Source organism: Drosophila innubila (genome assembly GCF_004354385.1).
Source record: "Drosophila innubila isolate TH190305 chromosome 2L unlocalized genomic scaffold, UK_Dinn_1.0 4_B_2L, whole genome shotgun sequence".
Classification (NCBI taxonomy): domain Eukaryota; kingdom Metazoa; phylum Arthropoda; class Insecta; order Diptera; family Drosophilidae; genus Drosophila; species Drosophila innubila.
The window spans coordinates 14,566,158-14,592,943 of NW_022995372.1; the positions used below are offsets into that span (position 1 = coordinate 14,566,158).

Below are 26,786 nucleotides of genomic sequence, written 5' to 3' on the forward strand. Positions count from 1 at the left end.
TCCCCTTGCAATCCAAGTGTCTGTTTCCCCTTCTAAAAACAACTGTTATAATGTCAAAAATTTGGTACACAAAACTAGCGATAGATGGCGCAGCTAGAGCCTCAAGCTTATTAACAGCATTTTAACACTGACAGCTGCCTTTCACAATACTAAAAATCTTTAAATTGACAAAAAATTAGCAATTATATTTAAATATAGTAAAAATGTATAGATATATATAATTATTATTGAATATATTTATATTGACATATTAAAAAAAAATGGTTTAATTTTAAAACAACAGAAGCATAACATTATCACTACAGTCCCATAACAGACTTTTGTAAAATTCAAAAACAGCTGTAAAGTAAACTCGCTTTTTTACAGCCCACAGTCCACAACAGCAACAGTCGCTGTGGAACCTATGCTATTTTAACATTAACATACCATCGAGCGTACTTAACAGGGGCCTGTTAAAATGTATCTATCAGATACTTTTGCATTAGCATTGTTTTGTTTATCCAGTTGACAGTTTGTGGAAAATCGTCACGGTGCGCGCATCAACGAAAATTCGTTGCGGAAAAATTCAAGAAAAAGCCCAACGGGAAAATATCTGTCTTGGTGTTTGGGTGCTTGGGCTCCTTAAACTGAGCTATAGATTTACTAAGTGCAGCGTAACGTAATAATTCAACTGGAAAATGCGCGTCTGAATCTTTGCAAGGCAAAGTGCCAAATGCACTGTGAAATAATTCAAAACAAAATGCGCGCCATTTGATCAAATTTCAAAATTTCAAGCCAAAAGTGTATTATTTGCTAGTGCCCGAAAAATAAATAAAATAAAAGCAAATAGAAAAACAATTAACAAAGCCAATTTTAAACAATAAATTAAACAAGTGGTAGTTGATAAAGAGCTGCAACAATGGAGAAGAACTTTAAAGGCATCTTCACAATCGGATTATTTCTGGCGCTTCTCAGCAGCGGACAGACGCATTTAAATATATTTCTGAATTTGCACGAGGTGTTGAGACTAATCGGTGAGTTGCTCCTCCACACACACACATACGCAAACACTTCTCAACAATGTGTGTATAAATTATTTGAATAATGAATCAATAGCAATTAGTTTCCATCATTAGGCACATTTTTTTGTTCACAGCGAGAATAAAACTAAACGAAATTTGATTTGAATTTGAAACGTGCCTTTTTTTTTTATGACAATTTAAAAAACCACAAGTTATATTTAATAATATCGGTTAAAGTTTAATGTGTGTTTGATTAGTTATCTGTAATTAATTTACAAATTGTAAATTAATTATTGATAGTCAGTGATTATCGTAGCTGATGCAGAGCATTTAGTGTGGGAAAATCGTAATCACAGTGAGTATCTTCTCTCTGAGGTTGACGTTATTATTGGCTGGTATCAATTGATTAGCTGTCTATAACTGCATTTTTCTTTAGTATCTGTCTTTAAATAATTACTAAAAACTTACAAAGAATAAAATTAAATCTGTATTATTCAAATATGTATATATATTACTATAAATATTAACTTTTATATAATGATTTTGAATAATTTATTACTCAGTAATAAGGTTTGCGAAGAAGAGTAACTTATAAATATAAAGACAAGAGCTCTTATCGAGCAGCTTGATGGCAAAGAGATTACTGTGCTTGTTCAGCCTGGTACAGTGAACTCGTTGTTAATTAGTATTCAAAGATTTTCCGCAAAGATCAAGAATTTATTAATTTGCACTGTTATTTTATGTCAAAGACTTGGAAATTGCATTAAACAATTTTTCTTTAATTTAGTCAAATATTTAAAATGTTAAATATGTATATTAGTGCGAATTGTGGCTTGTTTATTTTCATCGTCAGAGTTTCTGTCAAAGTTTTACCTTTCAATCAAAATGTATTTAATTAAATGGAGTTATAGTTCACTTTTTAGATTGTTGGATTTTAATGCTCTTTTCATTTTCAGTTTGTTAATATGCTATCAACAATATTTTGTTAATTTAATTTTTGAATATAGATTTCAAGTTGTATCAATTTATATTTTATTGCATGGAATTTCTGCCCATTTAAACTTTAATATATTATCATATTATTTTAATGCAGTTAATAGTTCTTTTTTTAATTCTATAAATTTTTTTACTCCACTTTACACATAAATAAATCAACAGACATATATTATACATTTCATTAGGCTATTTATCTGGCCCAAATGCGAACCCATATCAGCCATATAAAGCTCGTCCCCAAACCATAAAAAAACCAAAGTGTTTTACGAGGTGCTGCCAAAAAAAGTATTAAAAAAACCCTTGCTGCTGTTGCCGCTGAAGTAGTTGTTGTTGTTGTTGTTTTGGTTGGTTGGGTTAGAAAATGTATAAAAAATAAATCTATGTCGAATATCATAAAACACATGCAAAGTGCTTGCCACTGTTGGTTGCAGCGTTGAAGTGTTTGCCCTGAACGTGGCAGATACGGAAAAATTATCAGAAATTATGTTGTAAAATTTACAACTTTCAACGGCAGTGACGGTGTGACGGTGCGACGGGTTGGCGGTGCAGTGGTGCTGTGGTGCTGCGGTTGCCTGTGCAAACAGGCCAAGTGATTGATGGGCACTGGGAGCAAAGGTGGAGAGGGGGAGTTCATGTTGCATATACACGTATGAAGGGGACTTCAAATCGCGTCACTTGTGAATAACCAAGTCAATATTTGAACTAGTTCGACTGCTAATCAGGCGCTTATCTTACAGCTATCGATGCAGTACTCATCGTAATTCATGTTTAGGCTTATTTACTGTTTTTTAGGCTTATCAGAGCGCCGGAGAATCAATCAGAGTGCGGGCAAAAGTCTGCCACATACAGGGTGATCCATCAAATGACTATGAAAATTTATTAGTTGTGTCAGCCGCGTGTCAAACAATATCAGAGTTAATGCCATTAATCGGTGCCGTCCCATTGTGGCGGTCTTGCTCAACCAATTTGCGTTGCAATTGCAACTTGCCCCAATGATGAGTGGAGGGTCTCCCTCTCCAATTATCCAGCGTTGACAGCAGGTTGCATGCCTGACCTACTTTCGTTTACCTTTTCGGGCACCTCTCTCTCTCTCTCTCTCTCTCTCTCTCTCTCTCTCTCTCTCTCTCTCTCTCTCTCTTCATATTGTAGTAGGTGTCATTTTTTAGCGGTTTGTTCAAAAGGTTGACTCTAACCTTTCTCTCTGCTCTGTCTCCCTTTTTCTCTCTGTGTATTTGACCTGCCTTTGTGTGCCTGCGTGTACATCAATTAAATTGTCAGACCACAGAAAAAATACAACAAAATACAAGAGACAAGAGACAACATTGCTGCAGCTCTGGCATTTGCCGCTCGTTAGGTTACTCTGCTGAACACAGGAGACAGAAGGGTGCAAAGGGGGACAGACCATAGCCAGCTGTGAAGTGGGCCAAAGGACGCTCCAAATTACAGTAGTGTCCAAGAGATTGCACACATACGAGTATAAACCATGTCAGGGACTGAAATACAGCTCGTTAGCAAAATGAGCGTTACGTAGGAATCCGTAATGGGTTTCCAGTTAGAATGCGGTACCGCTAAGTAGAGCATGTCGTTCGAATTATGTATAGAGATACCAGCAGGAGATCTGCCTGCATTTAATATTTAAAGAGTATTTTGTATTATAAAATTGAAATTATATTAGTTAATTGATAATTAATTTAAATAAAAACAGTGATTATAAATAGGAATAAATAATCAGAGTTAGAAGACGCTGCTAATTTGAGAAGATCTTGCTAAATTTGTATAATATCTAATAATGATTTATAGATTAAATTCATTAATTTATAAGTGGCGATATGTAGCTTTATTTACCAAAGCAAAATACTAGTAGATATTTTATTAACATAAAAAAATAAGAAGTAAAGTACCCAGAATATTCAGAGTTAAAAATTGATTAGGTAATTAATAAACTTCAATAAAAGCAAATAGTCATAGTAAATATTATGTAAAGACAGTACATCGCTATCCAAAAATGTAGTTTTATTTTATACAAAAATATTAGTTAGTTGAAGGGGAAGAATAATTTCTAAAAATGTACGTAGTTAAATACAAATGGATGTTATCATCTGAAAACAGAAATGCAGTAATCAGTTTACGATGACAAAGGATAACGAGGACAAAGAAAAACGAAAGTAGAAAAGAAAGATATTATATCTAAGCAAAGTAAACGATAAAAGCAAAGTATATTTATTTAAAGAAAAGCAGATAGATAAAATTAGCATTAATTTTGACAAGGTGGCAGCACTTAAATGATATAATAGCAAGGAACACTCAGATGACAAAGCCAACAGAAAGATATACAAAAGATATTTAAAATGCAGTTAGCTTATATATTTAAGCAATTTAACACTACATAAAGTCAACAAAAACAATGTATTCTTTTAAAATTAGATAACTATAGCTATTATTCATCTCTTAAACTGACTGTTAACATTAACATGTAGATGAAAAATCATTAATAACCGTAGTAACCCTTGAGTCTAAGCAACTCGGCAACTCTTTCTCCCACTTCTCCAATCGATGGGTCACTTACGAGTAATATCCCTGCAAAGTGCTGACTCCTGCTGATTACGTTGATCCTTGAACACGTTCGATATGGCAATATTGCCTCGTCATGTTCGATGTGTATCAGCTAACGGTAATCTTAACCCATCTTAACCCAAGTCAAGGGAGAGAGCAAGTAGGAGATATTTGAGCGATTGACACTTTCAACTAGGCTGCAACAATGGGGATCTTTTAAGAGACTCTGCACGATTTATGCCACAAAATGTTGCCAACTCACGTTTGGCTAATAAAACGGCAACACTTGGCTAAAAATACACGCAGCAGATATTTTGCCAAGTAATGTGAACTCAATTAGTGAAAAGCGACAGCAACAACAACAAATGTTGAATAATATTATAATAATAATAATAGAAAATCCTTTTAAGCCCAATTGTGCAATATGCGTGCCGAATTTTTGGTTGAGACGACTATGCCACACGGAATAATTAATAAATTGAATGGGAATAGCAACGAGAGGGGAGTGGTGGTGGGGAGGGGGGGATCTGTAGAATTGCAGATGAAATCGTAGGCATTAAGAGACGCCGTGTGGCATGCTAAAGCGCAACGCGTGCTGTTGCCAAGTTGTTGCCGGCTTGACAAAATTATAAACAAGTCTATGCAGCATGTTGCAGTCATGTCTGTACACTGAAAAAAAAGACCAACTTCTAAAATCAAGAACACTCATCTTAAATATTTTGTTCTAAAAACAAGATTAATAAAACTAAGTTTATTAATCTGAAAAATCTTAAAATCTTAATATAAGAATACAAATCTTAAATTTTTAGGAAAGTATAAATAGATACTATTTCGTATCTAACAATTGGTGGCACCGTGGAGAAGCCGCTTCAGTTATGAAGCTGTAGGCGGCGGTTCGAATCCCACTCGTAACAAATTAAAATAACATTTTTAAAATTACTCAAAACTAAACAGAATAAAATGTATATAAATCAAAAAAAAAAAAAAAAAAATTATAGATATAGAAAACGTTTTTAAATTTTTTATTTTTTAATTTTAATTTTAAGAACAGTTATTCTTAAAAAAAGAACATGTTCTTATTTAAAATTTTCTTAAAATCAAGATGTGTTTTCTTAATTTAAGAACTTTATGTTCTCAACGCATTTTTTTTGACCAAAAATCTTAGTTCTGCGACCAAAATCTTGATTTTAGAACATTTTTTATCAGTGTAGTAACTGCCACATTGGGCTTGAGTTGGAGTTTTGGGGGCACCGTGCGTAATTGGCAAATGAATGAGACGACAACGACGACGACGACGACGAGACGATGACATAGACACAACGAGTTGACGATGACGCGGCAGAAGAAGGAGATGAAGAAGTAGTAGTAGAAGAGAGGCAACATGTAGCATGTACGAGTAGCATGCAGCATGAAGCGAAATCTCAGTTGCATTTCAATGCGCTTAATTACGAGGGTGGTTCGACGAGCTTCACTGAATGGCAACAGACCAGCCACTTGGCAGCTGTGTCTCCCTCTCTCCCTCTCTCTTTTGGTGTGCAACTGTTTGTAGCTGCCACTTATCCCAGGCTGACACACGTGTCAACGTCAGCATTGCTTGCAACATTCACTGAGCAAAAAAAAAAATGGAAACCACCTACTCCCCCCTCTCTACTCTTTACACTGTGTGTTGCAAGTCATTGGCCCTTCATTGCATAAACAGTTTACACTTCAGCCAACGGTCATGGATTGACAACCACGCCCACCAATTGCCGCCTTCGAAATAAGCAAACCCGTGGCATGCATCACTGACAACAATTGACGCCCACTTGCGCTTAATTAAATCACTAAACGCTTTGCGGATGTTGTTCCTGTTGTTTTTGTTGCCAGCTTTGGGACGTGTGACAAACACAACATAGCAACCTAACAACAATAACAACAACACGCTTGCATAAACAACAATAACCATAATTATGCTTAGATCACATTGTTGATCTAAATATTAAAGCGAAAGCTCTAATTAAGCCGAAATTTATTGAGCTAAAGCTACAAATTAATTGAGTGGAAATAGGTGAAAGTTTTGACTTCAATTCTATAATATTTGACACAAAATTGTCAACAAAATTATAAAATTTAAATGAAATATCTAAATTATAAGAGCTAGAGACTTTAAATTTCATATTTAGGTTCTAGGATACCAGATGCAGATAAAGTTGGGTTTTATTTTTGAATCGGACCTCTATATCATATAGCTGGCATAGGAACGCACGGTCGATAATATCGATATCGATTATTAAGTTTTAGCACGAAACACTTTTTTGTCCTTTAAGATAACTCAATCAATCTGACAGAATTTAAGCAATAAAAGTGCTAATGAATCCAATCCAATATTTGTATTTTTAATCGAAATTGAAAGTAATTAACATTTTTGTGGCATTAAATAAATTTCATTAAATTTCATTATAATAAAATGTTTGAAATAATTTAGTTTATAGATCTAAAAATGCAAATTACGAAGCGGTTGTGATTTTAGAATCTTTTTTTAAATAAATACATTTTTTAGCTAAATAAAGGTTAATCTTAAATAACGAAATATTTAAGTTTATATGTTTACTATCAGCTATAAAATATTTTCTTTAATTTTAATGAATTCTATTTTATACTTTTCTTGATGTTCTCGTAGTATTATTTTAATAGTAATATTTTAATAAAATATGTGTATGTCAAAAATAGCATTTGCATATAAAAGAGATACATTTTTAATCACTTGGTTGAAAATGTATGCACATTAAATATATATACTTTACATAACCAAACAGCAATGAATAAATGGGTTTCAACACGCACTCACACACATATTCATTATATAGTACTACTTGCATTTGAATTTGTATTCGTATTTGAATTCGAATGCAGATACTGACCCCGCCGGCTAAAGAACTGAGAACTGAGAACTATGTTGCATATATGCCACCCCCAAGAGGGAACTGCTCCCATATCTCAAGTGGCAATCCCCAGACTCGTTATCAAATGAATTTAATCAGTTTCAATTGTTTATGTTTCTGTTTCAGTTTCTGTATTATAGGCTGAGAGGGGGGAAAGAGCTCTGTCTTTTGGCATGATTGGTGGCTTCTAGACACGAAACGGAAATCAGGCAAAAAAAAAAAAAATGGGAGAAGGAATAAGCTGACCCAGCCCGTTTTTTAAGCTACCATTTTCAATTGACTTGTTGTGTAATATGCTTTTTATAGTCTTCGTTTCTCGATTGCTGGAATACTCGTAATTAAAGGGATTTAATGGTCAGCAATTGGTTGGGAACTGACAACTACTTGACCGAATTGATTTGAAAATGAAGCTGCAAAATGAGAGATATATTACCGCAGCTGCCTCAGCATAAATTTATGACCGACAGCGACTATAATCAGCTTCCATTGCTGCATAATTCTGCGGCTTTGGTACTGACAAAGCAGCAAGGAGTGGAAAATGGAAATGCTTCAATTATGTTAATGCCGCTGCCGCCGCAGTTATAATAAAGTACATGATATTTGCATTGGGAATGGCGCTAAGAACAATATCCGCTTTAAGGGATATGCTCGCTTATTCAAGGATATTCAAGGATGTTCGCCATTTAGCGTAATTAACTTGTGCTTAGCCAGCGCAAAAACGCTTCCCACAATGTTGAGTGATTAGCAAAGGGACAGAGAGGGAAGGGAGGAAGAGATGAGGGGGGGGGGGGCGGGGGACTGTTGCAACTGCAGCTTAGCTGCAACAGAACTTCTAAATAAACAAAGCAACTGACGCGTGTTGCCCCGAACAAAGCACAACAATTGTATCTTGTGGATACATTCGTTGCCTGTATACGAGTATCTGCAGCTCATTCCTCTCGCTTGCAAAGTGAGAAAAGTCGCACACAGCAATGACAAACGCTGGCAGGCAGCAGGGTAGCTACCTTTATACAACAGCAACAACAAGAACAACAACAATAATAACAACAACATCGCTACTTAATGGACCAGAAATGCGCTGTGCAAACACAGACCCAATCCCAATCCCAATCCCAGTCACATTCTCAGTTCCATTGCCAGTACCTTTTCCCTGTCTCCTGAGTCCGCTTCAGGCTGTTCTGCTGCTGGTACTGCTGCCCCACACCCCTCGGCTCCTGCTCCTGCCGCTGTTCCTGCTCCTTCCTTTGCTGTTGCCTGCTCCTGCTGCGTATGCAAACAAACGTTGCCCGGAAGCGAAATGCGAAGCGACAGCCAACGCACGAGTCCTGCCACCAGCACTTGAGCACGCCGCACCGCAATGCCATCCTGGCCACTCCCCTACCCCTGCTCCTGCCCCTGCCCGTCTCTGCTATCCACCACCAGGTTGTTGAGGGCTTCATTTGATATGCCCTGCCAAAAGAGGGTGGACCGCTGCACAGCCCCTTGAGCTACTGCGTCTGTCGGCGCTTTCGATAAATTCTCTTTATTCTGTATTTTTATTGCTGCGCGAATTCCAAGCGGGTGCTCTCCCCCTGCCCTCCCCCCTCTCTCCCTCTCTCATTCTCTATGACTCTTAATGAGCCCGTAAATTATTTTTTTTTATTTTGTATTTAATTTTTTCATTGCTGTTGGTTCGACTTCTCACACAAAAAGAAAGGAAACCAAAAACAAGAAAACCCAAAAACCGACGCGTGTGTGGCGACCATTTGATTCCGAATTGATTTTGGGAATTGAATATTATTTTTGAAAGGGGTTGTTGCATCCCATAATGGCTGAACTGAAGCTATGTTTTTTATATATTTAACAAAATAAATAAAATTTCTTTAATCTGCCAAGAGCATCACTTAAATGAATTTCAAAAGATTGAAAGAATATTAAACGGTACAATTTGGGAAAACATTTATGGTTAATTTTAAGAAATATGTATACTAGTGTTTCTTCTGAAATCAATTAAGAAGTTAGTTATTTTTATTTTAATCTAATAAAAAGTCTAAAGTCTCTTCATAAAAGTCTGTTATTATATATAAATATAATTTATATAATTTCTAATTTTTTTGTAGTTCTTAATCGCACTTTTATTCAAAACAAAAGTAATGTTTTCGATCTACAACATAATAATTTCTTAATATTTGTAGCATAGCAAACAATAATATTCGATTATATTGATTCAAATTAACGTGTTACGGTACTTGCATCATTATCAAATGTCTTTTTTTTTAATTCTTTTTTCTTAATGATAATATTTCTAGAGTATTCAATTTACTGTTGGTTTCTTTAGGAGCAAAGCGCCCTACTTATTCGGTAGTTTTGTTCCCATTTTGTGGAAAATTTCCAACTTTAAATTTATGTTAAATGTTAATTACTTTCCGCACAATTATGAGGCACACACACGTACTGGCATTCAGCCCCAAAAGTTGAAAACTCAGTCAAAGAATTACTTTTCTCTCCCCCCGCTTCTCTGTGCCACATGATGTGTACTTATATGTTATAAATGCAACTTATTGGAAAATTTCACACGCCTGCAGACTCAGTGCATACTTACAACCCTGTTGCAGCTTCCCACGCAGCCAAAGTGTTCTTCCAAAAGAAAGTCAGACAGACAGAGCCAGAGATAGAGAGAGAAAGGGGGAATGAAGGGGAACTCTGGCTGGGGGGCACACGTTCAATGCAGATAAAATATCTTGTAATTAAAATGTGCAGCACTTAAAGATGTTTTAATGTTTCCAAACACATTTCATGCCACATCATGAATTATGATGAGGCGCCACAGTGGGGCAAAAGCAATTTGCCAATATGCCATTGACAACTTGACCCACATTTGTCTGCGTCTTAGATAAGAACCAACTGTTTCTAGACAGTTCAATTATGCGCTAATCAAAATATCAAATGGAAATCAATCTGAGGCAAAACCAAAAACGGTTCCCATCGGGCACAAAGCGCTGACACAAAGATTTTGGTGTGTGTGTGTGTGTGTGTGTGCAGCTTGCCACATAATTTATGCCTTCAATCAAACCAAATAGCCGACTGACTGACTGACTGATTGACTGACTGGCTGACGACAGCGGCGACTTAACAAAAAGCGAGAGGGAGGCAGGGGGGAGTGGAGAAGCCTAGGGAGCCTAGGGGCCGCTCTGTCTGCGGTAATTTCCCTGTCACGCGTGATAAAACGCGCACATGGCACGTGAAGAAAAAGGCGGACGGATCGGAGTTGGAGTTGAAGTTGGAGTAGGAACAGCAGCAGGCACAGGGAGGAGGGCAGAGGTAGGAGCTGTGACTGCAGTTGAACTCAAATTATGTGGCAACAAGCAATGCCAACTAAATGAGAGATGCAATCCTGATTAAACTGCGGCTTATTGCAACTTTAATTATGCGAACATTATCTACCCGGACAGAGAAACTTAAGAGTATCATGTTAAAAATAACAAATAAATTTGTACAATTTTACAAAACTTTCCTTATCTTCATCTTGATCAGTAAAATAAGATCAGAAAAGAAATATTACTTGATATCACAATTTCATATAGTTATGATAGAAGTATCATAGGAGATACAAAAATGATATGTATCATATCACTTTGTACATACAACAAATCTTAATTAAATTTGTTACTTATAGTTCAACTTATTTTAACAGATAAAATTAAGATCAAAAAAATTCGATATTAACAATTAACTCATTAACAATATTTAGTCAAAAACAAAGTATTTGAGCTTGTTGTTATTATTTTTACACATATTTCAACCTTTATTTCTTAGATAATAAACTCATTTCGCTCTCTCTCTTTCCCCCTTTATTTTGCTTTAGATCAGTGTAATATATAATACATTATTTATTGCCATGTTTCACAACTTTGTTTTCAACTTTAATTAATTGCTCTTTAAAAAACATATTCACATAAATTTGATTCGCTTTGCACCCCAAGTGAAAATATTGTCTGTTTTAAGCTGGATTCGTTTCGTTGCGAATGCGATTCGTTCTGGGTACTTTGGCCATTGAGTGTACACTGTACACTCGACATTCATTTGCCGCCGTGCATTAGTCGCGGCTATTATCGTGTCTGCCCGCTCTATATTATCAATTCTCATCTTTTGTGAGCCTGTTCAGACCACCAAATGGTCTGAAATTGGTGTGTGAGGAAGTGTGGATGTGTATTCATACATATATTTGTATTTCTATTTGGACAGTCTAATGGCGTTGAGTGGTTCTGTGAGTTGGGTATGAGAATATTAGCAACATTATCATTAACATATTTAAATGCAGACAGGGCAGGTTGAATTAATGTATTTTAGGTACGTGAAGTGAGGCTATTTATAAAGAGAATAAAGAAATCAAAGCGGATGAATAAGATTAAATGTTAAAGTTCTTATTAAACATTTCAGTTTTTATATTATAATAAATCCGCACTTCGTTTAGGTCAATAACAGATCATCCTGTAAAGTAAATTGTTAGATCAACATTTTCTTACAGTCCTTTAAATATAGAGCTGTGTTAATGTAACAATAACATATCTTATCATTAATTCTTAAATGCATTTTCTTAACGCATGTTTCTAAAAATAAATATAATTTAAATATAAATATAAATTAAGATACTGTCAATTAATTCGAAAAGTTTCATTGCGATAGCATAATAAACAGATAAGTTATAGAGAAGTTTTGTGAAACACATGATTAGCTTATCTGCAAGTAGTCAAATAATTCGCCCAATGATAAGCTGTTAATTATGCCTAGATCTTAACTGCTTCGCCTCTTTTAATTACTCATACCAATTACAGCACATGTCAAGAAGTGGAACCACAACCAAACACATCGACACTCAGCCTTCTGTGTGTGTGTGTGTGTGTGTATGTGTGTGGTCCTCTTGAAAAAGTTTTTGCATCGTCACGTTTACAAGATGATAAACCCTTAACTACTTTTCAACGCAAACACCCGAAAAACAAGACCCAAATACATATACATAAATATTATTTTTGGTGTATTTTTTTACGACCCAAAACCAAAAAACGTAGCCCATAAACAAAGCCAAAAACTTTTCAACAAACAGTAGGAGATGGCGAGGCAGGAATTGGAGGGGAGCTGGCGTTGGAGTTAAAGGAGATGCGTCCACTTCACACACACACACACACAAACACACACACCCACATACAAGGCTAATCTCTTTTACAGTCTGAGACCTGGAGTTGAAAGCTATAGGGACTGCAACTGAAACTGGGTAATGGGTATTCTCAGTATGCTTGGTAGAGTCGCTACTTTCCAGTGCTGCCAGGTCAGCTTTTTTGCGGTTAGATTTATTTTGTTATTTTTATATTTATTTATCAAAATATGCCATTAATAAGTGTATGATTTTTTAGGTTTAATTTTCTTACCGCATTATTTAAATATTGCAAATACTGAACAAATTCAAATCAAATAATAATATTTTAACAAAACCAACATTTAAGAACTACCTAATTGCCCTTCAATCTTTTTATAAACATTTATTTTTTTTCGTCAGTTTTTTCTGTGTATGTGGCGAGTAGTTAGCATCACTGAATCGGTTGGTACTCTCAATTCTCAATTCTCGGGTAGCCCAGCAGCTGGCCAAAAAGTCAATACGAGGCGGCTGCTCAGTCGGTCAGAGTCATAAATTACGCCATCCCGGGGGTGCTATTGAAAAGTGTCTGTATATGTATTTGTGTGTGTGTGTGTGTGTGTCGTTGTTTGTTTGTATTGTCGACTGGCCCCCGAGGTGTTGGTGTTGGGCTTCCCTCCCTTTTGTCAGCCTCTCGTGTCGTTTACAGTCATCAGAACGTTGTTTGGCCATGTCAAAAGTGTTCATAAATTTCACCTCTCGATCCCAAAAAAGAGAAAAACAACTGAAGTTCGGTGCAGGAAGTTGCTGTTTACTTAAGCACAGCCTACGACTTTGCGGCTCTGGCCACAGAATGTCTTTTTGTGGCACTCTGTGTGTATGTGTTTGTGCTGTATGTTGGTCTAATCCCTCGGGCCACCCAACTTGGCAAAGAGACGCATGCAAATCAAACCACAGGCCGCACATTACAAGCTGACCCAAACAGCAAAAACCGCAACAAAACTCAACTAACTGGGCCACCTGCCAGCTTGCCACCTCTCTCTTCAAGTTGCCACCTTGCCACATTGCTAGCTTGCCAGCTTGCCACCTTGCAACTGCTGTAGCCCGCCCACGCTTTATGGCTATCCATAAATTTTATGGCATCGCCTAGACACACTGCTCCCAGTCTGGTCTACGTCTCGGATTGCGTCCAGCCGTTGGTGATAAAAATTTCATTAGATCACGCAAAAGCGTTGCCAGAAAATTGAAAGAAAACTTTACACCGCTGGCAAATTAATGGCCCAGTTTCGACTTTGTGGCTAAAATCAGTGTCAGCTGCTGACTGATGGATGTTTGTGGGTGGCTTCGGTGGCTCCCAGTGGCTTCCAGTGGTGCTAGGTGTCTGCCTCATGTCTCACGCAACGAAGCAGGACCCAGGGTTAATAATCACATTAACTTTTCCAGATAATAACGTTAAATTTCTGACTAACTTGATTTTCTGTCGTGTATACCCTGTAGGGAGAAAATAAAATAAACAGTTGGGGCATATTTTTTGAGAAGGAGTACAAAAAATTTTAATGCAAATACATTCTAACATTAATAGAAAAGGTGTTTTTTACTTTTAAAGTGATTTCTGTATTTGTACTTTGAGTTCCTGAATACCATCTTTAATTTTACTATTGTTATCTTAAATATTAAAGTTAAAAAATTGATTATGTTATGATAGTTATAATTATTATTTTGTTTGCTATACAAGGTATCTGTTAGTCTATCACTCTTAACTAGACTCTTTAGCTGACTTGTTTTATATGTTGCTTTGATTTTTATGAGTCAATAATTTGCACTTTCTTGTGCGTGTGTGTTTGAGGGTGGTGAAGAAGTCAGGAATACAAGATTGTGGACTGGGTTTGGCCTTATAATATGCCCTATAAGGATAGAGGCAGAGTTGGAGATTCTAGCTACATATGTATGTAAGTAGAGTCGATGAAAGGCACTTAAGGAATCAAGTAGATTAATTACATATTTATCGTGTTGCTTGAGTGCCTTGACCTAAATGGTTCTAACATTGCGCTAATTAGTAATGGCAAGCAGGGCGATTCCAGGAACGCACTCTTTGGATCCCGTCCATTTAGGAAGGAGATTGGCAGGGGAATATGTTGGGGATCGGAAAGAGGGTGGTCAGTTTTGTATTTACATTTTAAATTGAAAACGCAACTTCAACTCGTTCATGGCAACATCACCATAAAGATAATGTGTTTTTTTTATGGTTTTGTCATAGAAATCTACAAGATCATAATTTATGCAACACCCGCTCGGTTCTTCTTCTCTTCCCCTGCTCCATGAACTTGAATTTATGGCCAGAGCATGCGGTGCAACAGCATCATCATCATCATCATCATCATCATCATCATCATTATCATCATCATCATCATGGTGGATGGAGTTGAAGCCGCCTTGGCGTTGAGGTGATAATATAAAAGAAAATACATAAACTGCAAGACGGCCAAAAGGGTTTTGGGCAGAAAGAGGGACGCAGCAAAAAGGGGAAAAAGATGTTGGCTGATTGCGTCTGGCCTGGGGGCAAAAAACGTCAGCAGAGTGGTCGAGAGACCCAGGCAAATAAATTGCAGCTGCTCGATCTGAGGCGATGAAATACAAATAGAAATACTTGGCAGCTACCGTTGCGTTGGCTGTTGCAACGTTGTACGTTGCACGTTGTACGTTGTCCGTTGCACGTTGTATGTTGGCTGGCAATGAAGTTGCCAGAACTGCCAGAGAGCATCGTGCACTTCACATGTCCTTTGGCTTGTTTGTCTTTCACTCTGACGCTCCATGCCACAGCGCAGTGAAGTTGTTTGGCCAGACGAGACGCGACGCGACGCTCCACGTAGCAAACGTCTTGCCACAGACTTGCCAAGCCTGCCACAGACGAGCTTGCGAATCATGACCATTTGGGCATAAAAATTACCTTACCTTACCTTACCTTGCCTCGCCTTTGCCACGGTCTTCTTCTCTCTGTTGACCTTCTATGGTTTGCTTCGTTGGACAGTGGATCTTTTTTATTTTGTTTGTTGCCACATGCGCTTTAATCAGTTGCAAGCGCAACATTCCATCATGTTTCTGGCCTCAGTTCAATTGGGAGTCTGCGTCTGAGTCTGATTTTGAGTGCCAAGCAAATTGAATCCACTTGAGTTATGATGCTCCCATTGCTAAAGACATTAACTCCCTCTCCAGAACTAAAGTCAAATTTGCAGCACATAAAAATGTTTTTGGGGCCACACAATGAAGAGAAATGAGGACAAACCATTTGATAGTCAAAGGCACAACCCTTGCAGCCCCCTGGGAATCCCCCTCTCAACCCGGCAACTCCATCAGCTTCAGCTCCAGAGCTCACCAATGTCATCATCAGCCGCGGGCAGAGTCACATTTCGCCCTCCACAAAAACTTGTGCATACATTGATAACCATATTAGACTAGTAGCATTTGATAGTTGAGTGTGCTCGACTAGTAGATGCTCTGCAATTATATACAACAGATGGCAGATCTATCTATTGTTACATCAAAATAATTAAATTGTAAGTCGTTAGTATTTTATAGTATATATATATAGTATATTTTATAATATATATCTTATCTTATAATCGGAAAATTCATTTTAGTATAGAAAACTAAAAACAAATGCAATATATTTATTCGGAAACTTTTTTTTTTTTTTCTCAATTTAAGTGCCAATTGTTATGAATTTCTTAACATTCATATTGAATTTCTTAACATTCTTAATGAATTTCTTAACATTTTTATTGAATTTCTTAACATTCTTAATGAATTTCTTAACATTTAGCTATGAGCTGTTAAATTATTTATATTTTTTGAAACAAACGTTTTTAAACTTAAATTTATAGGCTTTTTTTTATAAAATACTTGATTTTAGTTTGAGAATTATGTATTTCAAATTAACTTTACTTTTGCAAAGTACTTTATACCTCTTTAGGTATACACCTCTTTTAGAGGGTATTCCGAGGTCTGTCGTCTGTTGCTAGACTTGGTCCCGGACTTTCTAACTGTGGCCTAGCCTTCCGTCTGCGTTTAATGCACAACATATTCATGTGTCAAAAGACAATTTCGGATTTATGGCCTGCGAAATCCTCTGTCTGACGTCCGGCAACGACGACCGACGACGCGTGGTCCAAAGTGACGCAATGTGGGTGGGCGAACGGTATGCGTTGCATTGGCAAAGGCGGAGAGAGGGGAAATGGGGAAAATAGGGGGAGAAAAAATATGTTAAGAAAGCATAAAATGATATCCACTAGCCATGAGGCGAGACATACATTCAAATCTCGCTCAGCTTTTTGGTTTGCATAAATTAGGGTGCGGGAAAGGGGAAAACGAAGAGGGTTCCACATCTACAGAAACAGGGGATACATGGGTCTAACGTATATGGGGCGCAAAAATTGCCATTTTTTCGTATATTTCTTTTCTTTTTTCTTGTTGTTTTTTTTGCACATCGAAAGTTTTGGTTTATGCGTCTGCTCTGGTATTTTTAGGGTTGTAATTGAAATTAAATAGATGTCGTGCCATGAATTCAAATTGCTTTGCCAGCCTTCATCTTGGGGAATTTGTCGCATCGGAATGGCAAATGGGACTTAAAGAGTTAAAGAAGCAATCAAAAAATATATTTGCGAATATTTCTTACATTTTGTGTGGGACAGAAAAAATCTATAAAATTAAGGATATCTTTAAGTAAAGACATCTAACTTAGATTTATCTAGAAATATTAAAGCTAAGATTATTATTTTTTTTTTTTTTTTTAAATTAAGTTAAGTAACGTAAGAAAATATTTATTTTCCACTCAAGTTTTAAAATGTTGCGTTTTACATCAAACTATTTATTTTCTTGCTTCTTGGATATGCATTACACAAAATACTCTTTAAAAGCTGAAAAAGCTTACGAGTTGAAAAAGTTGCAGATGACTTGGCTAGCGATTTATCAGACTCTAATAATATCTTAGCATGTCTCTGCAAATTTTTCTACTTTTATACAAATAATCTAGACTATGTACAGTACATTGATTCTGCAAAATATCTAAAGCTTTTCTTAGATATTCTTATAGGACAAGATACTAAGCAGCTTTCGCCTGAAGTATCTTTGCTGATTGCCCCTTTTTCATTTCACTTTATCAGCTTGTTGCCACACGCATAACTGCTGTCTGTTATCGCTTTATTCCATTCTCCCTTTTCATCGCATTTTTTCCAGCATTTTCCATTTTTTTACACTTGTGCCATTTGCAGCGTTTTAAGAATATTTTCACAGCTTCTTTTGCACACTTCTCTTTTAAAGAACTTTTACTTTTTTCTATTTGGAAAGTCCAAAATTTATGTCACTGGCACTTGATGAAACTGAAGCTAAAGGTGGAAGGTGGAAGGTTTCTGCCGCTTGTTCTGGTTAATGAAAATCGATTTTTCTGCAAGGTGACAGACGAAAGGAAACCAAGGAAATGGAATTAGTGCGGGAAAGTATACTTCGTTTGTAGAGCAATCAGTTCTAATTAGTGAGCGACTCAAGTGAGGACTGAGAGAGGGTGAAGGTGGAGATATGAGGGGTGCGTTGAATAAATTGCTATTATTTGTCTATAATTGAAGTTGCGTTGGGGGCACGGCAAAATTTCAGATGTCTGCGGAATTTTAATTGCAAATGTTAAACGCGCGGCAAATAGGCCAACTTACAACTGGCAATGGGCAACTTGCAACTTGACTTGTCTGCCATTTACGCGATCAGCTTATGCATCGTTTTTCAGCTTTCTTGATTTAATGAGCTGCTTTTCGAGCTCACATGTCGAGGGCCCATTAACCCTTTTAGAGTTATCGCAAGTTCTGTATCTACCGCAGTTCATTATGCGACAGTATTCATATCTGCAGAATGTCATACATCTCCTTCCCTCTCTCTCTCTCTCTCTTTTTTTTCTCTCTCTCATCATTATGCTCCACCAGCAGCCGCTTTCACTAATTACATTTTCAAAGTGCAAACGAAGCGTGCGATGCAAGGCGAAGGGGCAAAAGGGGCAACTAGAAGGTAGCTAGAGCTCTGGGTACGCTCCACTAATTAGTACAATATGTATATATTATATGCATACATATATGTATGTGCATAGGTATAAGTGGCATAAGTTCAAATAAAAATGTACAAGTATAAAATGTAACTGCGACGTTGACTGCGATAAAAATCTAAAATAAACAACGCGCACACTGCGGCCAACAGTTGTGGCAGGCAACATATGTGTGTATGTGCAACATCAGCAACAGCAACAGCAACGGCCACAACATCAACATTAATTAAGCATAAACATTTAACCTGCCCCCGAGACACGCCTCTACACGCCTCCACACGCCTCCGCACGTCGCGTGTTTGCTAAAGGGTCCGCTTTCTGTTTTTTTCTCTTGCAAGTCATTTTATAATTTGATTGATTTATTTATTTATTGTTGCCTCCTGCTACAAAACTGCATTAAGGCAAGTGCAATCGTTGCAGGTAACAAACAGACAAAGCGCCAGCTGTAGCCCGAATAACCCCCCGCAGAGGGGTCCATAATATTTACGGCTAATTTAATTAAGAAGCAATGGGAGAGTGAGCTGGCTTACAAGCAAACTGTCATAACTATCAGGTCAGGATAATGAATAGACAGGTGCATTTGGGGTTGATACTTGAATTTGAAAGTAATCTACTATAAAAAAGTTGATACATATAGTATAACAGAGGCTTTCTATAACATAAAAATGATAGAGCAGTTCCTTAACATTGCATACAATTGTTAGAAACATCAGAACAACGTGGTACGTAACATAAAAAAGTGATTCATTTATGGCTTTTGTAATTTAGTATGTAAATGTTCGTGAAAATGCTAGAGTTTTAGCTTCTTAACATAACCATTAGCTGTTATTAACTCTTTAGCATTATATGCAAATGACGTGTTAATGTTAAACTTCAAACTGCATAACATAGCAAATATCTTTAGTAACATAATGCTTAGAAAAGTATATAAAAACTTTAAGTAGATATTCTTCTAACATAAAAAATTGGGGGTTGAAAATATCAGTGATTAACTTGGTAGTTATACAGAGTAAAATTAAGAATATACATCATTATTAATGCTTCATCTTGTTAACATTCCGCATCGTGTTAACATTCCAGACAAATGTTATTGCGAGCTCCAAACTTACAGCTGCTTAACAGAATATTAAATGTAATAAATTGCGTTTAAGAGTAAGTAAACTTTCCGTTGTATTAAGAACTTAACTTTAAGTGATTGTGCTGTGTTTTAACTACTTGAGGTCGATATCTTGAAATATCTTGTGTTTGTCTGCAAAGTTATTTGTCACATTTGATTGATTTTGGGTGAATGCAATAAGAAATTGTCTGACATTAGAAGCTGTTTTTGGGGGTTCAGCTATTTAACTCCTTCAATATGTCAACAAAAGTGTCTAAGTGGACAGATAAAAGAGAGAGAGCGAGAGAGAAAAAGCTTGGGCAATGCTTGAAGAAGAAAATCAATTTGACAAAGTAAAGAAAACTGTTATCCCTGTTGATTGATTATGCAGCCGTGTCGAGTGACTGGCCAAAAGTTTTTCCGTTTTCGATTGGGTCACCAAGCGTATCATTAATTTCCCAACCGAAGGAGAAGAGCGGTAGGAGAGTTGCCAGACAATTCAAACATGCATCTAAAATGTTTTCCTTTACATTTTCCTTCCATTGCAGGAGTTTCCGCCGAGCTGTACTATGTGCGGGAGGGAGCTATCAATGATTACGCCCTGAATTTTGCGGTCCCCGTGCCGGCGAACATTAGCGATGTAACATTCACCTGGCAGTCGCTGGTGGATCATCCACTGCCCTACAGCATAAATGTGGCTACCTCGGATGTGGGCGTTTTGCCACGCCCCATGCTAAACATATCCCGTATTGGGGATGTGCCCATGGAACCGCAGACATGGGGAGTGAGTCTCAAGTGCTCGGGCACAAGGGCTGCCGAGGTGACTGTGACCATTAGCGTGGAAGTTATCCTGGATCGGGCGACTCACAACAATACGAATCTCATCTTTAAACGCAAGAAAATCTGCTTAAAGGACGAACCGAACGATGCACGTGAGGAATACGATGACGAGGAGCCCCTGCATCCGGATCTGAGTGGTCACGATGATATCCATTATACGGAACACAATGAGGATACGGCCGAGCATGTCATTTCCGACGGACGTTTGCCCTCGAATGTCGAGCACGGCAAGGTCACGGAGAGACATAGAGTGGTGGTCACAGAACCGACGGTTACGGTGGGACGGGGTGTCGGTGGTGCTGGTATGGGCATAGGATCCAATAACGATTACGATCCTTTACAACGGGAAAATCTGGTCCCACCCACAAGTGGACTTATAACCTTGATTGTGGGCGGTATTTTGGCCCTTGTGCTGGTCTCCACCCTCATTCTGATTGCCTACTGTGCCAAGGGTCCATCGAAGCGTCATCCCTCGAATGGTGTCCATCTGATAAAGACCTCCAGCTTCCAGCGTCTGCCCACGATCTCCTCCACCGCCCACAATTCGATCTATGTCTGCCCATCGACCATTACACCCACATATGCGACATTGACGCGGCCCTTTCGCGAATATGAGCATGAGCCTGAGGAGTTCAACCGCCGTCTCCAGGAGCTGACAGTCCAAAAGTGCCGTGTGCGTCTCTCCTGTCTCGTTCAAGAGGGCAACTTTGGGCGCATCTATCGCGGTACATATAACGATTGTCAGGAGGTTCTGGTCAAGACTGTGGCACAGCATGCAAGCCAGCTTCAAGTAAATCTTCTGCTCCAGGAATCCATGATGCTGTACGAGGCCACCCATCCCAATGTCCTTGCCGTACTCGGTATCTCGATTGAGGATTTCGCTACGCCTTTTGTCCTCTATGCTGCCACTGGAAGTGTTCGCAATCTAAAGACCTTCCTACAGGATCCCTCCTATGCCAGAAGTGTGACCACCATTCAAACAGTCTTAATGGCCTCTCAGCTGGCCATGGCCATGGAACACTTGCACAACCATGGAGTTATTCACAAGGACATTGCGGCCAGGAACTGTGTGTAAGTAGAGCTTCCTTCTTCCTCCTTCTTCTTCCTATTAAATCCCATTAGATAAGTGAATTATTCTAGTTTTCTAGTTTTTTTGGCTTTGCATATCAGTTGAACCCTTTAGGCAACCCTTTTTATACAATTTTTCGATCTTCCTTTCTTCCATTCCATTTTTATTATCTCTGCTCTCCGTCTAATCGATCCCTTGTCATGCTCTGCTTCTTCCTTCAGCATTGACGATCAGCTGCGCGTAAAGTTGACCGACAGCGCCCTCAGCCGCGATCTCTTCTCCGGCGATTACAATTGTCTGGGCGATGGCGAGTACCGACCCATCAAGTGGTTGTCCCTCGAGGCCCTGCAGAAGTCCCACTACAATGAGGGCAGTGATGTTTGGTCCTTTGGTGTGCTCATGTGGGAGATGTGTACGTTGGGTAAACTGCCCTATGCCGAGATCGATCCCTATGAGATGGAGCATTATCTAAAAGATGGCTACAGACTGGCACAGCCCTTCAACTGCCCAGATGAACTGTAAGTATCCACTAATCGACAGACGAAGATCATTATTTCGATCGACAACTGATTGGAAAAATGGACACTTTTCTTTAATCAATTGCAGTTTCACAATTATGGCCTATTGCTGGGCCTCGATGCCCGCCGAGCGACCCTCGTTTAGTCAGCTACAGATCTGCCTATCGGAGTTCCATACACAGATAACCAGATATGTTTAACCTGCGGTAATGAAGCATACGAAGACCTGTAAATACAACAAGAGGCGACGTCGCAAGATTTCACAGCAAACGACAACGTCGACAATTCTGTTTCCAAAGACATATTTAAATTATAGCGCCTAAATTGGCGATTATGTGGGACGTTATGGATAGAGGCCCTCACCCGGTACTGCCCACAATAAATAGTTACTTACTTCTGTATTTATAATGTGGGTACTCGATAGGAGACTACTCTTAATATTTATATTAAAATCGGTCAAATTTGATTACCAGTCTATAATTAGCATCTAGGTATACTTAGGATAGTACGTTCAAGGAAAATAAAAAGAAAGAAACAGATGTGACATTTCAATGCAAGCAAAGTAGTAGTTAAACTTCCACATAAATGTTAAAAGACACACGACAGAAGGGGAACCCAGAAAAAAGATGAAAAAGAAGATAAGCTTAAGCATTAACATAACATTATATAGATACAGATACGGATATAGATACAGATACAGAGATACAGATACAGATACAGATAGACAACCAGATTAGGCTAGGCAATTGTCGTAGTTTGAAGAGATCGATTACACATTCTTCAAGGTCTATGGAACAGCATAATATAATATCGTACGACTATATACCGAATATATATTATCTATGTAAATGTATTTATATGTGTATGTATATGTCTAAGAGAGCGTAGAGCTAGTAAACTCGAATCTAATTAACTAATGTTTAGTGACTTGATGTCGAAATCCAAACGGTGCACTGTCTAAACTTTACTAACCCCATCCCATCCATTCTTGAATGATGTGGAAATAGATGGGTGCAAGGATCGTAGTCCCCAGTATTTTGTGTTATACTATACTTAATCAACCGTCTCAAGAAAGTTTTTGTAATATACTTAAGTATTTCGCATTAGTTCTAAGTATCCCTTATGATTTAAAAATGATTTTTATTTTTAAGCAAAACAAACGAAACAAACAAAAACATAAAATATAAAGAGAAAAACGATTTCAATAAACGTCCGTGCATAACATTCAAAAACCAAACAAATGCATTTGTGAATGGCTTGAGAGTGGTAAGGGTTGATTGGAGGGAGGGAGGTAGGGAGGAAGCGAAGGTAAGAGGAAGCATACTTATGTAAGTATATCGCTAACAATTGAACCAGCCACGCCCATCACTTACCCTAAAACAACTTGCACTAAGAGCAATGTGTTGTTTGGGTTACTCTACGGTTAGGTCGACACTCCTCGCAGCTCGGTAATAGCAGGAGAGGGAGGTAGGGGTAGGGGTAGGGCTACTGGTAGGGGCTTGGGGTTAACCGTGTGCAACCCACACTCAGACACATCGCAGCCCCGAGCCAATCTCTTTGGCAGCCCAAGCGTGCTGGCAACACAAAAGGCATGTAATGCCAACTGCCTATTTGAGGAGCAATCCGAAAACCTCCTCTCTTCACCCTTGCTCCCTTCGCTCTCCTTCTATGCTGTCCCACACCTGTACGTGGCGAGCCTGTCGAGCGCGTAGAGCTTATGAGGTGGACGCCATACCATGGCATGTCCTTTGATGGCTGAGCTGACACTACTTAGTTTTTGGCACGTCATGGCTCGGCACGATGTTCCCGGTGTCCCTTTTTAATATGCCTGTCACAGCGTCTGCATCAGACCAGAGACTAGTTTCGTGTTCATCTTCTTTTTTACACCCTGTAAGCTTGCAACGGTATCTGAAGGGTGTATTGAATAGCTGGCAAATTTACGAAACTACAAATCTTTTTGAAATTAAGCAACATTTTAATATTAAATATCAAATTGTACAACAATTTATTAATTTTTGTATTCAGTTTTATCCTGAAAATTTTCAATATTTTTTAAAGAAACTCAGCATTTTATTTCCCATTCAAAGACGATGCCATGGTTTACAATTAATTTTATAATCACTATTTTACTTTATGCTAGGTGAATCGCATGACAAGCAAAAAAGTTTTTCTACAGATTCTGGACAGTAATGAGAAGTATTGTCTAAATATTAAAAAATTTATAATAATTAAATGATTAAATAAATTGTTTTCTAAAGAAACTTTGGAAAGTAAAGTAGTCTCATGTAATTACTAAGCAGCTAAGGAACGAGTACAAATTTATGACAATTAAATTTAATTATATACAGGGCATCTTCAAATCGAGCATACCGTACTATAATTTTTCTTGATGCTTTTTTGGGTTTCACGCAGCGTCTTTAAAAAACGTTCAGAGAGCGCAGCTCATGTGGCACGTGCCACAGCTGAAATGCGTAGAATTTAGCTAAAGCCACTGCCCAAATCGAAAGTTAATGTGGATAAGCAGTTTCTCTATCCACAACAGTTTGCTAAAAATTTAATGCGACAATTTTGTCATGAAATGAAAGACGGAAATTAACTTTATTTATTTGAATTATGTTAGAAATTAAATAAAAATAATAGAAAAATTACACTTTATTAGTTTTATAATAATATAATAGGAGTACTTGTGGTCAAACAAAATAGAAATATTTTTAAAAACATTTTTTTTTTGAATTACACAAGAATAAAGTTAATAGATTGTGAGCAGAGACTTAACATAATGAGCGCTATTACTTTAAATTAGTGTTGATATTAAACGGGAATAATTGATGCCATATCAAAAGGCCAGTCACATAGTTGCTCTATTGACTGAGTTGACTATGGTTTTTCAAAAGCCCCTGCGATGGCCATAAGTCAATTGAAAAGCCGAAAGACAAACTTGAAACAGTTTCGTTTCAATCAAATTAAAGCGATCCAGCAAATTGACAAAAGATATTAAGTTATTAAAAACAACGCGAGTCGAAAGGGAATTTTTTTGTGGTGATGTCAAAAAAGGGGGAGAATATTCCCATAAAAGTCATGCAAACTAAAACAGAAATTGTGAATGGGATGGGACGAAGCTCATTGAAACTTGATCTCCACTTTCCACACACACACACACACACACACACATAGAACAGTGAACGAATGGAAAATGGAAGTAAAAAAAATGGAAAATTGAAAAACAAAAGGCAACTGGGAAACTTTGTTGTTGGTCAACACTCTAAGCCAAAAATCAACAAATATAAAAAATTTCCGAGCACGTGAGGCAGCATTTCAATTTTTCAGTAGCTGTGTTTGCGCGCAAAAACTTTGACATTCTCACTTCCCTTCCCCGGTGATTCCCCTCTCAGACCACGCCCCCACCGCACTCCAACAACAACAGTAACAACAACGACAACAACAACGACAACAAGAAGTCAAACAATAACAAACAAAATGACGACAGGTAGTCGTCAGCTTGGAGTTTTGGAGCCGCAGTCGCTCCCCACGGAGCCATTGCCAGCCCTGCGGCAATGCCAGGTGATGTTTGAACTTTCAACGGATGAGCTCGACCAGTGTTTGGTAGGGTATTCGGTTGGGCAGGGGTATTGGCAGCAACCAACTTTTTGCCAAAGTGGGGCAGGCATAGCCTCAAAATTGATTACTTTGCGCGACGCAGTTTTCAGTTTTTCGAGCACCTTTTTTATTATTATTTGGTGTTTTTTTTTTATTTGTTTATGGTTGGCATTTTCAAGCTGTTGATTATGGCCAGAAGGCATTAGCTGAAACATAAATATTTACCTTTGAAATTATTAAGTAAAGTTTTCAAATATCGGTGTGGTTAACTCGAATACTCTTTCGCTTTCGGGCTATGATTGCTCTAAATTGTAGAAAAGTTTTAATGCTTTTCTGATTGCAAAACTAATTAAAAAGTTGATTAAACTCAGTTGGTATTGCTTTAAAGATTTAATTCTAACCCCAAAAAACTTGTCATGAATTTGTTTTAGGGTTGCCATGCTGCAGATGATGCTCGTCTCAATTGGGTTCCATCAATTGCTAATCACATTTTGCCATTGGCAACTTTTCAAACTGCTTTCAACTTTAAGAATGCACATAATCAATGCCAAAGTATTTGACTTTAGTCTACTTATCCGATTCTCTCAAGACATTCGCCTTGAAACTTTTCTCCCTCACTTTATTCTCTCTCTCTCTGTCTCTCTCCCTCTCTTTCCGACAGTCTTTATCTCTTTCCACCCGCTGAGAAATGCCAAATGCAAAAATTGTTTTTCAATTTCTTTTCTATTTTGCAATACACAAGCCGAAGCAGCAGTAGCAACATTAGCATACAACTTTTCTTATTATTTTTTATGTGAAAAATTTTGGAAAAAGAAAAGAAACAAGCCAAGGGTTGAAGGCGTCCAGGCGTGTGGGCGTGGTCGGTGGAAGGCAACTAACTGCAAAGCTAAGGAAGCGGAAACGGAAAGCATACAACGCAGACAAACGCCAACGAATTCGATGGCTAAGAGTAATCGCCGAACAGTCATTGCCGTGTAGATACCCTGTAACTTTGTCATAGACC

General features: G+C 37.8%; 1 protein-coding gene across 1 annotated transcript; it reads left to right on the forward strand.

Annotated features, from left to right (window-relative positions):
- Positions 1-515: 515 nt before the first annotated feature.
- Positions 516-23,420, forward strand: LOC117781967 (tyrosine-protein kinase Drl). Its single transcript, XM_034618864.1, has 4 exons — positions 516-1,013; positions 20,308-21,670; positions 21,890-22,186; positions 22,275-23,420. Exons 1-4 carry the CDS (start codon positions 899-901, stop codon positions 22,384-22,386), a joined length of 1,887 nt encoding a protein of 628 aa, XP_034474755.1. The 5' UTR covers positions 516-898; the 3' UTR covers positions 22,387-23,420.
- Positions 23,421-26,786: the final 3,366 nt, after the last annotated feature.

Bases quoted from the DNA above. Each gene is read 5' to 3' on its own strand.
- LOC117781967 (XM_034618864.1), top strand. From the start codon at position 899: ATGGAGAAGAACTTTAAAGGCATCTTCACAATCGGATTATTTCTGGCG. The intron at 1,014-20,307 runs GTGAGTTGCTCC...CTTCCATTGCAG, and splicing joins CGAGGTGTTGAGACTAATCG to GAGTTTCCGCCGAGCTGTAC. The intron at 21,671-21,889 runs GTAAGTAGAGCT...TTCTTCCTTCAG, and splicing joins ATTGCGGCCAGGAACTGTGT to CATTGACGATCAGCTGCGCG.